The sequence below is a fragment of the Tasmannia lanceolata genome, unplaced genomic scaffold (genome assembly GCF_043159265.1).
Source record: "Tasmannia lanceolata isolate RefF3 unplaced genomic scaffold, GAP_Taslan_0.1 ptg000003l, whole genome shotgun sequence".
Taxonomy (NCBI): Eukaryota; Viridiplantae; Streptophyta; class Magnoliopsida; order Canellales; family Winteraceae; genus Tasmannia; species Tasmannia lanceolata.
In genome coordinates, this window is record NW_027518680.1 from 19,146,139 (window position 1) to 19,158,402 (window position 12,264).

The following is a 12,264-nucleotide window of genomic DNA, read 5'->3' on the forward strand; positions in this document are numbered from 1 at the left end:
AAGAAAGAAGCAAGTGAAAAAAGTAGCTGAAAACTATAAACCAAGAGATACGAATCAACATACAATTTACGAAGGAATCATCTTTTATACCTCTGTTACATAAAGAGATGCAACAGCTGGACCCAAACCCATTCCGGTTCCAACTAATAACCTCCCAAGAAGCATACCCTCCAGATTTTTTGTTGTTGCACTGCAAACACAAGTTCGAAGAGGATTATCTCGTGGCACGTTTAACATAATCACAATAGAAGCACAGACATGAAGAAAACCAAGAGTATTATATCCAAATTAATGCATATGGAAGAAGATACAAAGCAAAAGAAGGTTACAAGAAGGATGGTGGCCAATACTTAAAGCCTGTATTTTCAAATGACTAGTTTGAAAAGGATTATATCTTCGCACCTTTAACATAATCACAATAGAAGCATGGACATGAAGAAAGCCATAAGTATTATATCCAGACTAACGCATATGGAAGAAGATGCAAAGCCAAAGAAGGTTACAAGAAGGATGGTGACCAATACTTGGGGCCTGTATTGAAATTCTAGCATGCCAGAAAGACGAATAGATAATGAGCACTGGGAACTGAAATTGTTTTCATACTGTTTCAAATGGATATGGATGACACTGTTTTAAACTCTGTCTAGCACTTGGAATAACACAAGGGGGAAAAACAATGGATCATAGTATTGCTATCCTAATTTCAAGTTCTATTTTTTCCGTTGAAAACAACAGAATAAGTTTTGTGAACAGATTGTAGGACATTGCACATACTCCGTACATTAGGCAGGCAGTGTCCTTATCTCTTCCATCCTTTTCCAATTACTGCATTTCCTTGCATTTCCTCCGTAAGGTCTGATATTTTTCCAAGACAACAATGGTTTTACTTCCCACTTAACTCTTATTGATAATGATAAGTTTGATATGCTATTAAAACCAAAACATGTGTGTCGTCATGTGTGTCGTTTTTTGGGAAAACCTAACCACAACTAGGTACCATCATCATAAAACAAAGACAGTAAAAAAATGCTTGCAAGTACATAATTAGAGTTAAACAGTGATAAGGTTGTGTTCCACTTAACTTTATGACAATGGATAAACCTTGAATATAGATTGTTAACATATCTCCAAGGCATGAAGTTAAGAGCATTGTCGGCTTTCTGTTTATGATGCGATTACTATAAGGCCATGTTTGGTAACATAACCTTATCACTCAAAAAAACGAGAAAAAAATATATTGTAAGGCCGTGTTTCGTAACACCTCACTAGAGCAATTAGCTGCTGTTGTTATTCCACAGAATGGAAAATAAAAAGGAAGCATTTTGTTAACGAAAATGGTCCAGAAGTTCGGTACAAAAAAGCACATGTAGGCAAAAAAATTTGAAGCAAAAAGTTCTCGCTCCAACGATTAATGGGGGAACCATCCCTGCTTCCATAAAATTTGTAGGGTGTCATTATCAATTATGTCCGCCCTTATCGTTTATGGGGATACTATAAAAAGGGTGTCATTATCATGCCTGGCAATGGGATGCCATTACCATTAACGACCCTAATCCATTGAACCAGTACTTCAAAAGGTGGATGCGACACAAAACGCGGCCGAAGAAAATCCTAGTTCACTCGGTGCGATGCAGTCAATTACTCGGTTGACGCGGTCATAATTCGGGGAAGTCAAAGGAGTTTTTGTTGACTCTATAGGGCAAAATGTGGAATGCGGCAACAAAGTGCGGAACGCGGCCAAAGTAAAAGGGAGTTGACTCGGGGGAGTCCATGATGATGTAGGGGAGTTTAAAAACTATGCAGTGAACACTTGTAACATAATATGAGTAAGCAACATAATGTCACTTAAGTTACAAGTGGCCCACTCTTTATTAAGAAAGAATCCTACTGGTCAGAAGGGATTTCTTTTAATTTTTTTAAATATTATTAGGACATTAAATAAGTCAAGTGAAGCACCGAGCACTCTACTGTTGAATTTTCAGTATTTTGCTTTGTTTACATTTGATATTGTCACATTATCTCCCCCAAGGTTTTAAATTTCGGTTTCGGTTGGAAATTCCAGTGAAAATCGTGTAAAATCACTTAAACATATAGAAACATATGTAAATGATGGAATTTAAAGATGAAACTTCAGGGAATGCTAGAATAAGCATATTTCTTTTTGAATAAAAAGAATAAGCATAAATACACACATAAAAACTATCACATAAGCAAGACAACCATCCACTATGGTTTAAAAACATTGAACACCTAGTGACATCCACTGTCACGCATGTTTGAGAACTTATTATATACCAATTTTCACATGTAATTCATATAAATATTTATACATAACTAGGGGAGGAACCGGGTTTGGGGTTGCGGCGGGGGGGGGGGGGAACTTCCTTGCTGCCATGTTGCTTTGGCAGTAATCGTGCGTGACAATCGAGCACATAAGAATGGAGTAGCTTGCTAATAGCCGTAGGCCTATGATCTAACCCCTTGCTGCCATATTGCCTTGGCTGAATATTTTGCTTCAAAATTTGGATGCCACACACAACTAATCGTCTGCCTAAGCTCAGTTCTGAAGGATTTCTTCAAGCTCTCGATTGGAGCTTCCAGTTCCTCGTAGAATTCAGAATCTAAGGTCATTTTTTACTGTCCTCATTCAAAGACCTTAAGACTCTCCTAAGGACTGATGGTAATTTGATCAAGATCCAACGATCAAGAACATCAAATTTCAAGTTCATTGCATGAACTACCTTGATCTATGAACTAAGAGGTTTCAGTTACTCTGCCTTGTGATGAAGACATACAAAAATCTTCGTTTCATAAGAACACTAGGAAGTTTCAAGTCTTCTTTTGGAACCTTGATGGAGAAGTATCAACGGTCACAAGGAAATTGGACTCCTCATCCTGTGCTCAAAAGCTTCTGGTGATCACGAACCACATCACAAAAGCCATCCCCAAAACCCCTACTCTTAGTCCTTAGCAGCCACCCTCTCGGGGAGAGAGAGAGAGAGAGAGAGAGAGAGAGAGAGAGAGAGAAAGAGAACCTTTGGAGGAGGGATGAATGAAAAATGGATTCAAAAAAACTTCCCATGAGATGGAGATTGAGAGAACAAAAAAGAGAGGGGAGGGGGGGATTAAGAGTCTCTCAAAAATGGAGAGCCAAAATCATCCAAATAAAAAAAAGAAGGATTTAAATCCCTAAAAATTAGCACTGTTTCTTGCTTTTGGACTGACAGGGGTTAAAAAATGAAAAGGGCATTTGCCCCCCTTCACAAAATTTGGGAAATTCAATGGGGGAAAGGGTAATGAAGGCTTTATAAAAACAAATTTGAGATCCCCCCCGCCCTCCCTTCGCCATTGTACATAACACATGCACCACATTTCGCATGCAATTCATATAAATATAATTATTTAATACAGAATGATATAATGAGTTTTTATATGTTGAAAGGCCTTATAGTCCATCATTTTTCAAAAAGTACCGTACGACCCACACCATAGGATGATGAAAACCGTCCATTAGATGGGCCACAACCTAAGTAGGATGTGCCCCAAAAATCATTTCCATAGGTTGATCCTAACCCTCTGATCTATGGAGGGACCGCACATTAGAGGGTTGATCCTAACCCTCTATAGATCGGAGGGTTAGGATCAACCTATGGAAATGATTTTTGGGGCACATCCTACTTAGGTCGTGGCCCATCTAATGGACGGTTTTGATCATCCTATGGTGTGGGCCGTACGGTACTTTTTTGAAAAGAATGGACTATAAGGCCTTTCATCATATAAAAACTCCTGATATAATATACCACTATTACACTTATGATTTTGGTTTATACATTTCGGTCATTTTGGTTTCGGTTTATGTGGGAATAGAAACGGAGACATTTTGGTTGTTTAGTGTCGGTTTCGGTGGACATTTAAAACACTGCCCTCACTTCTCTTTCACTTTTCTCTTTTACTTCTTGCTTCTATAAGCTTCAACTATTAAAGCAACTTCGTCAGCTTTCCCCATTGACGTCTTTTCCCATCTTTACCTTCCCCCATGGCCTTAAGCACCAAGTCTGTCAACATTGAACTCCTCACCTTTAACCTTCATAACCAATATCTTTCAACTTAGCCTTTACCTTTAACCCTTTATCTTTAAAGCTTAAACCCTTTACCCCTTTACATCCTATGAAACCATACCTAGCCCTTAACCCTTGACCAACCTTTACATAATAAGCCCTTAACCCTTCAACAAACCTTTATAGGTCAACTTCTTTGACCTTCAACCAACCTATTTGTTACAACCCTTGCACCATATTCCATCAAACCCTAAAACCCTATTATTACCCAAAATTTACCCATCAAAGTTTAACTGCTGCCCATAACCTTTAATCCTAGATCTTTTCCCCTACCTGTTCCAGAAATTCAATATATTTTTCTGAGATCTATTACGGATTATTGATCTGTACAAGTTCTAAACCCATCCATGCATTTGCCCAGAACCTGTTACAGATTTATGACCAATACCTAACTTTCATTTTCTGACTAGAATTTTGTTCAAATGCCATTAAATTGTAGATTCAAGATCTGTTGCAGATGTTTATCTGTTACAGATATTTTATTTGCAACAGTCTTTACCCCATCTAGCCTGTCTTCTAGACCCAGAACAATCCCTGAAACCTATCTTTTTAGTATTTCAATGTCCTATCTATGCATCTGTAATTTTAGAATTGGATTTCTTTCAGTCTGAAACGTATGCTTGAAAATTTATGTGTTATAACAGTCCACAACTGTAAACTGTTCGTCATCTAAAACCCTTACGCAGTCCCCTTTTATACATTATAACTGTTTGATAGCTTTTCACCATTACCTAGAATTTTATTTCCTTTGTTTCAGATCCTGGAGGGTATCCAGAATGAGGTGCCGTGGTGTATGTTATTTGCAGATGATAGTATTAATTGACGAAACCAAAGCGGAGTTAATGCCAAGTTAGAGTTTTGGAGAACTTCTTTGGAATCCAAAGGTTTTAGATAGAGTATATGAAGTGCAACATCAGTAATGTAAGGAGGCGGGGCGAGGATGTAGTAAATATGACTGGACAGGAGGTACCTAAGAGGGACATCTTTTGCTATCTTGGTTCAATCCTACATAAGGAAGGAGAGATGGAAGAGGATGTTAACCACAGAATAAGAGCAGGTTGGTTGAAGTGGAAGCATGCTTCAGGAGTTCTGTGCAATCGTAAAATACCAACCAAGTTGAAGGGAAAGTTCTATAAGACAGCTGTGAGGCCAGTCACGCTATACGGCTCAGAATGTTGGCCCACCAAGACGCAACATGCGCATAAGATGAGCATGTGCATAAGATGAGTGTAGCCGAGATGAAAATGCTTAGATGGATGTGCGGCCACACAAGGTTAGATGGAATTAAAAATGAAGACATCCGTAAAAAACGTGGGGGTGCCACCAATTGAGGAGAAGATGAGAGAGCACCGCTTGAAATGGTTTGGGCATATCCAACATAGGCCTTTCCAAGCTCCAGTGAGAAGAAGTGACTCGTGCCAAGTTGATGGAGTAAAAAGAGGTAGGGGCAGACCGAAAACAACTTGGGTAGAAACAGTGAGGAAAGACTTGAGGGCTAGGAACAAAACAGAGAACATATGGAAGAAAATGATCCATGTAGACGAACCCAACTAGTGTCAGGATTAGACTTAGTCAATTTGAGCCGGGTAGATCCTGTCACCTTCTTCATGAAAATTTTCTAAAGGATTCATTAGCCGACCCCAACTATTTTGGGACAAAGGCTTAGTTGAGTTGAGTTGAGTTGAGTTGTTTCAGATCGATCATATAGACAATACTGACTCAACATGTCACCCTATTGTCTGTAACAATAATTTTCTGCACCTTCCAGATTTGAATCCACATCTCTTTCTACCCTCTTAGCCTATAACAAAGCTGTTCATACCTTTAGCCTCAGCAATTTTACGCTATAAGATTTCAGTTTGTCAACATAATCCTTTCTTTGAGACTGCTATAAATGGATGTAGTCTTATTCAGTTGGTAGGCCGGCATCAAATTGGTATGAGAGCTACAATACCTAGAGTCTCACCTTTCCATCCTGCCTCAATTTAGTATCAGAGTTGCATGCATAATGATCTTTTCGTACCCACCGTGCATCAGCGAGTCTCCATTTTTTGGAAAGAAAATTTAGATTTCCGGGTTATGCACTTCTTATAGCAAAATTCAGGAATGGTTACCAAATGAACCCTAACTTCCCTTCCAGAACCAAGAAATAAAAAATATATATACTCTGCAGATATCTGTTTAACCTCTTAACTTCATAAGAAGACCTCATGGAGACCAAAACTTCACTTCTTGAATGATAATATGCACGAACCCAGCCCGATCATATAGATACGACTCCAGGGTCACAGACACTCTCCTTTAGATGAATGTGTGCCTTGACCCACCAACACATGCAAACAAATTACAACATTAAGTATTTGAGAAAAAAAGGGGCACTTAGAAGACTAAACAGTTTGTAAAGCTCCATGAAATTTGAGATGGTTTTATGTCCATATATATTACAGGTGAACTAAATCTCATCCATGACCCAATCTCAAATAAATTTCAAGATATTTCAGAAAAAACAAGCACTTCTAATCCCAAGATTTTGGAATAACAAAAGCTCTATTTGGAGAGTTGTGGATACATTACCTCATCGAAGCTCCAATAATCATTGGTAGAGCACTCAACTGGAAAGCCCTGCGACGGCCAATCCCATCTGCAATCCAACCACTAAACAAACATCCAACAAAGGCACCACCCAAACACATACTAACCACAAGACCTACATCCATCACAAAAGAGACAACCTTATCAAAATGGAAATTCACATGCAAACAATAAAAAATTAAATAGCTGAATAGATCAGATGGGTAGTTCCATGGCAGAAAAGTACCTTCAGCTAAGGTATTCCCAGCAAACCCAAGATCCAAAGCAATGCTTTCAAGTGGCTCATTAACGACTCTGCATTCAATGAAAAACAAAGATAAATTAATATTTTTCTGTTCTATACAGTTCAAAATATATATTTCACAACAAAAAAAAAAAAACAAAAGATAACAAGCTCTGATGATGTAGCACAGACCCGAGATGGTAGCCGAATAAAAACGAAGAAATGACAGCCACACACACATGTGGCAAAGAAAGCCTCCAAGAAGGGTTTACACCTTCTTGCACCATAGTATTCTGTACACGGCCTACAATCCACACAAGGATTTAGTCCAACAAGCATTGCAAACTGTGCAATTCAATTTATTTAGACCTAACCAGCTTTCAAACAATTGCAAGAATGATTTCAAAAATGAATAGAAAAAGCCAATTTAGTCCAAAGACTCAAGAGTTAACACAAAAATAACTGGCAAAAGTGTACCACTTAGAAAAGTACCAGATTGTTCTTCTTTTCCAAGACACTCTCTCGACGACAAGCGCTTGTGCACCAAAGAAGATTCCAACAAAACTGACCGTCCCCGCATAGCCGAAAAAATTCAGCCCTTCCTCCAAAACGCTATATCAGTGAATCGAATCACGCCACTGTACAACATTAAATGTGGATCATTTCCAATTAAGTGACACAATAGAGCTCTGGGTCTTCTCCGACCAATCCTTTTTTCGATCATCTCCATCTCAAATCACAATCAGTATTTACATGTAGATATATATGAATCAACAATGGAAAAATTCAGATGATCTCAATAAAATTACCAAATGATTGTATTAAGGATTTGAAACTTAATTACCTAAGCCTGAGGGGCCTTTTGGATGCATGGATTTTATAATCCAAGATTGCAAAGTCCTGAAAATTACAGGCTAAAACCTAGATTTTATAAGCTATAACCTAATTTATAAGATAGGTTATAGCTTATAAAATCTAGGTTTTAGCATTTAAAATCCAGGCCATAGCTTATAAAATCCAATCGGAGATGCTTATAAATATGTAAAAATGGAGAACAGAAAATTTCACATTGGGAACAAAAGATCTATCTAAAACATTCATTCAGTTTTTTTTTTTTTTTTAAGGAAAAAGAAGAAGAAAATGACTACTTTCCAACCAATTTCTTGCACTAATTGCAGATTTTCAGCAATAATTAAAAAAAAATCTGCACTGAAATTTACATTTTCCACCAAAGTAAATATGACAACGGAATCTGGAACAAAAATAGGAGTTCACTCCATTGATTGCTTTAGATTCGGATTCGAAGATTTTTAAAGAAACCTTTTCCGATCTGTGCTAACGTATGCAAAATGCAAAATTGAGATGAAACGAATGATCTTTGCTAACGTGCACCAAGAATTATGGAATTAGTTATCGAAATTGAGAGGAAACGAAGGATCTGTGCTAACGTACGCCGAGAATTATGGCATTCGTTAGCAAAACTGAGACGAAAACTCGAAAAGAAGGATCTGTGCTAACGTGCTCCAGCATTATGGCATTCATTAAATCTGAGAGGAAACTAAGGATTTCTGCTAAAGTGAGCCAAGAATTACGGCATTCGTTGCAGTCGTGGAAGAACGAAAATCCCGAATTTCATAAGAAAATCTAGCAAAATTGAGAGGAAACTAAGGATCTGTGCTAACGTATGCCGAGAATTATGGCATTCGTTAGCAAAACTGAGATGAAAACAAGGGTCTGTGCTAATGTGCGCCAGAATTATGGCATTCGTTAGCAAAACTGAGAGGAAACGTAGGATCTGTGCTAACGTGCGCCAAGAATTATGGCATTCGTTAGCAAAACTGAGAGGAAATGTAAGATCTGTGCTAACGTGCGCCAAGAATTATGGATTTTTGAAAATCTAGGGAATTAGATATTTGAAACTCGCTTTTTTTTTACCTTTTTCCCGTTCTGTTCCGGCCCCGGGAAAACGAAGTCCCTGAGAAAAGGATAGCTGACCAAGGATTCGTTCTAACGTGCGCCAGGGGTAATGTTTTGCCGACTGAAAGAAGAAGAAGAAGAAGAAGAAAATGAAATACGAGATTCCGCACTGAGAGTTGTTAGGAATACTTTGAAGTTATTTTACGCTTTCCGTTCCGATTTGGACGCACAAACAAACGCCGAGATAATGAAGTACGAGAAAAATGAAAACGCGGGTCTTCTCTAACGTGCGCGGATGGGAGTGATTTTGATAGCTACCGACTGAAAAATGAAGATGACAACGAACAAGTGTCTGGAGTCAGGACTCTAACACACCAAAAAAAAGCGATAACTTTTTCGCTCCCCGCCCCGGTTGGATAATCTGCCCCCCTCTTAACACGTCAAGAAGCGTTAAAGTCAGTCTCCCACCATTCACATTACAAGTGGGGCGCATCATCCTACAGTGGGGCGAAAAAATCATCTCTCTTAAAAAATGGAAATAATAAATAAATAAATGATAATGATAAATTCTCACCACTTTAAATGAAGATATATAGCCGACTTTAACCCTCTATTAAAGTTTACAGTGATGCGAATTATCCTAACCACCCTCCATAGATCTGATAGTGAGAATCAACCTATGGAAATGAGTTTTGGGGCACAGCCTATTTAGGCTGAGGCCCATTTAATGGACGGTTTCGATCATCCTATAGTGCGGGCCATACCGTACTTTTAATAAAAGATGAGGACTACCCTCATCAAAATACAGTAGTGCTGATAACATTTCCCAAAACAAATTAGAGAAAAGTATACTTTTCCGTGACAAGAGGGGCGCATTGATATGGAGAGGGGCCGTATTTATCATCTCAAATTACGGGATTTATTTTGTACATTTATCTTTATCATCTCATTTTAAGGGATTTATTTTGTACATTTGAAAGAACGAAAAACAAAGGGAAATGATATTTACGCCCCTTTCATCACCAGGGACACCCATTTGCGAGTGTACTTTGCAATCAAAGCCATTGGATTTTTTTGACATAAAAGTACATCATCTCCCTTTTTGCCATTGATACACTGACGTTGGGTGTCCCCGGTGATCAAAAGGAGCGTAAATATCACTTTCCAAAACAAATTTAAGAAAAAAAATAAGTTTTCGGTGAAAGGGGGCGCATTTATCTGGAGAGGGGGCGTATTTATCATCTCCCAAAACAAATTAAACATAGTCTATTTTTAAATGAATTTTTCAGAGACCGGTGTTCGCGGACGCAACGGCAACCACTCCTGTCTCCATTGTACGGCACGTGCCCCTCAGTCTATAATTACTTCACTGAAATGACGAAAGTATCCTCGTATGTTATACATAATTACTGCATCTACTTCACAATTTATGTAAACTGACGAGAAAGCCCCCAAAGATAAAAATATGAGCCGTAGAAGTAGTGTAGAACTACAAGTAACGCTCACTCCCCCCTCATTTTTTCCTCTAGTTTCTCTCTACTAGACTAGTTCACATCGACCCTTTCTTACTCTATCTACCTCAAAAATCAGTAGTCATTAATAGAAACTGATAAACCAGTTGCAGACCTGTGCGATGAACCGGCCTAAAGTTTAGAAGAGAACCAACAATAAATCCCAACTAATTAATTTTTTAATGGTACCAAACAATCCAAATAGAAATTACCAATGTGGGCATCAATAAAATAAAGGTTTTTCGATTAACTATCTTAAGCCCAAGATCATGCAGTTTGGACGTGATTCGTGAAAGTTATAGGCGAATTTATGGATGTGGTGCATGCCTATTATGGGATTTCTATTATGGGATTATTATAACCATGCTTTTGGCTTTTCTTTAAGTTACTTTAGATGAACGGCCTGGCTTGGGGTCTTATATTAGCTTTTAGGGTTTTTTATTCTTATAAATAGTTGTTATTAAAGCCTTGTGATTGACTTCTTTGAATTATTGGATGAAAATTGGCCTTTATGTTTTTGAGTTCTTTGAAAAGTTATCAGTAATTTCTAGTTTCGCTGTGAAAAAATTCAACTTTGGCAGGATCAAAGTAAATTCCATCTCTTTGGAAGATGATCGAAGTATTCTATTCCCTACGACATTGATAGAAGGACCTCATTTTCTTCTTCTTTTTATCTATTTTGCCTCTGCTGCATCGCAACAGGGAACCTCTGATTATTGCCTCTGCATCGCATCAAAGAGGACAAATTATGCACATCGCGAATTCTTCCTCTTCTAGATCCTTTCTGAAGTGCTTTTCGAATCCTACACTCTAGGCTAGGGTGATGATCCATTTCGAATTGGACCATCCATAAGTGTCCTAGGCCCTACTTACGCTGCAAACATCTAGGACTTAGTGTTAATGGAGGGAAGAAGGAAGAAACTCGAGATAGAGGAGAATAATCATCGAAACAAAAACAAAAAAATGAAATACTATTTGTCAATAGGGTTTTCTAAAGTTACAAAAATATCCAACATGAATCGACATAAATGAACAAAAATGTAAAGAATATTTTTATACATTGGCGCTCCCCGTTCTGATTAAATACGCTCCATTAAATTTTATGGCCACGCATGTCACGATCCGAAATAATTTCAGTAATTAGGATATGGATCCAATGGACACTGTTCGGATTCAGCTATTGTTCCCAAATCTTGTCCACTAATGTTCTGATCATTTGGATCCATAGACCCGTTTGGGTCCATTGACACCCTGACAAACAAGCCACTTGTCCATTAACATTTGGATCCATTAACACCCTTACCTAGAAGCCTTTAATTCTTATTTGCCGTGTATTTACAGTTCTCAGAAAGCTCTAACAATGCCCTTTAAAAACAAGACGACAAGCTACTTCGCCATATATCAAAATAGAGGGGAAATGATATCGGCACAACCATATTTTAATAATTGCGTAGACTCAACTTGTCTTTTCATTTTTAATTGCTTTCTGAGAGCTTTTTGGAAACTGTAATAACCTTTTGGCAGCTCTTTAAGTACTAAAGACAAGATGTGTTAGTGGAAAATATCAAAACATGGTTGTGCTGATATCATTTCCCTAATTTTAATAGCGTGAAAGGGCAAAGGTATATGAAGGATGGCAAAGAAATTTTCACAATGTAGACGTCCTTTTTTGTCCTTTTAGGCTTAGAGTCACGACAAAACTTGCCCTGGAAAAAATTCACATTACGTTGGCACTTTGACACCTGTCGAAAAGCACATGAACCCACGAACAAACGATCAATGATAAATTCGCATCCCTGTTGGATAATTCAGCCCCTTTAAAACCTCTCTTATACGTAAAGAAAGATCAGTATCCTAGTACAGTATTTTAATAATGGACACGTGTTGTATTTAAAAATGGCCA

The 12,264-nt window shown here is 38.0% G+C and overlaps 1 protein-coding gene across 1 annotated transcript in view; it reads right to left on the reverse strand.

Annotated features, from left to right (window-relative positions):
• LOC143853406 (putative plastidic glucose transporter 2) overlaps positions 1-9,190 on the reverse strand; it is a 29,533-nt gene extending 20,343 nt beyond the window's left edge. Inside the window, exons 1-6 of the mRNA XM_077363162.1 lie at positions 8,869-9,190; positions 7,426-7,571; positions 7,126-7,237; positions 6,937-7,004; positions 6,693-6,825; positions 91-190 (exon numbers count right to left, since the gene is read on the reverse strand). Coding sequence (XP_077219277.1) covers positions 91-190; positions 6,693-6,825; positions 6,937-7,004; positions 7,126-7,237; positions 7,426-7,513 — 501 coding nt within the window. The 5' untranslated portion in view covers positions 7,514-7,571; positions 8,869-9,190. The remainder of the gene's footprint in view (positions 1-90; positions 191-6,692; positions 6,826-6,936; positions 7,005-7,125; positions 7,238-7,425; positions 7,572-8,868) is intronic.
• Positions 9,191-12,264: the final 3,074 nt, after the last annotated feature.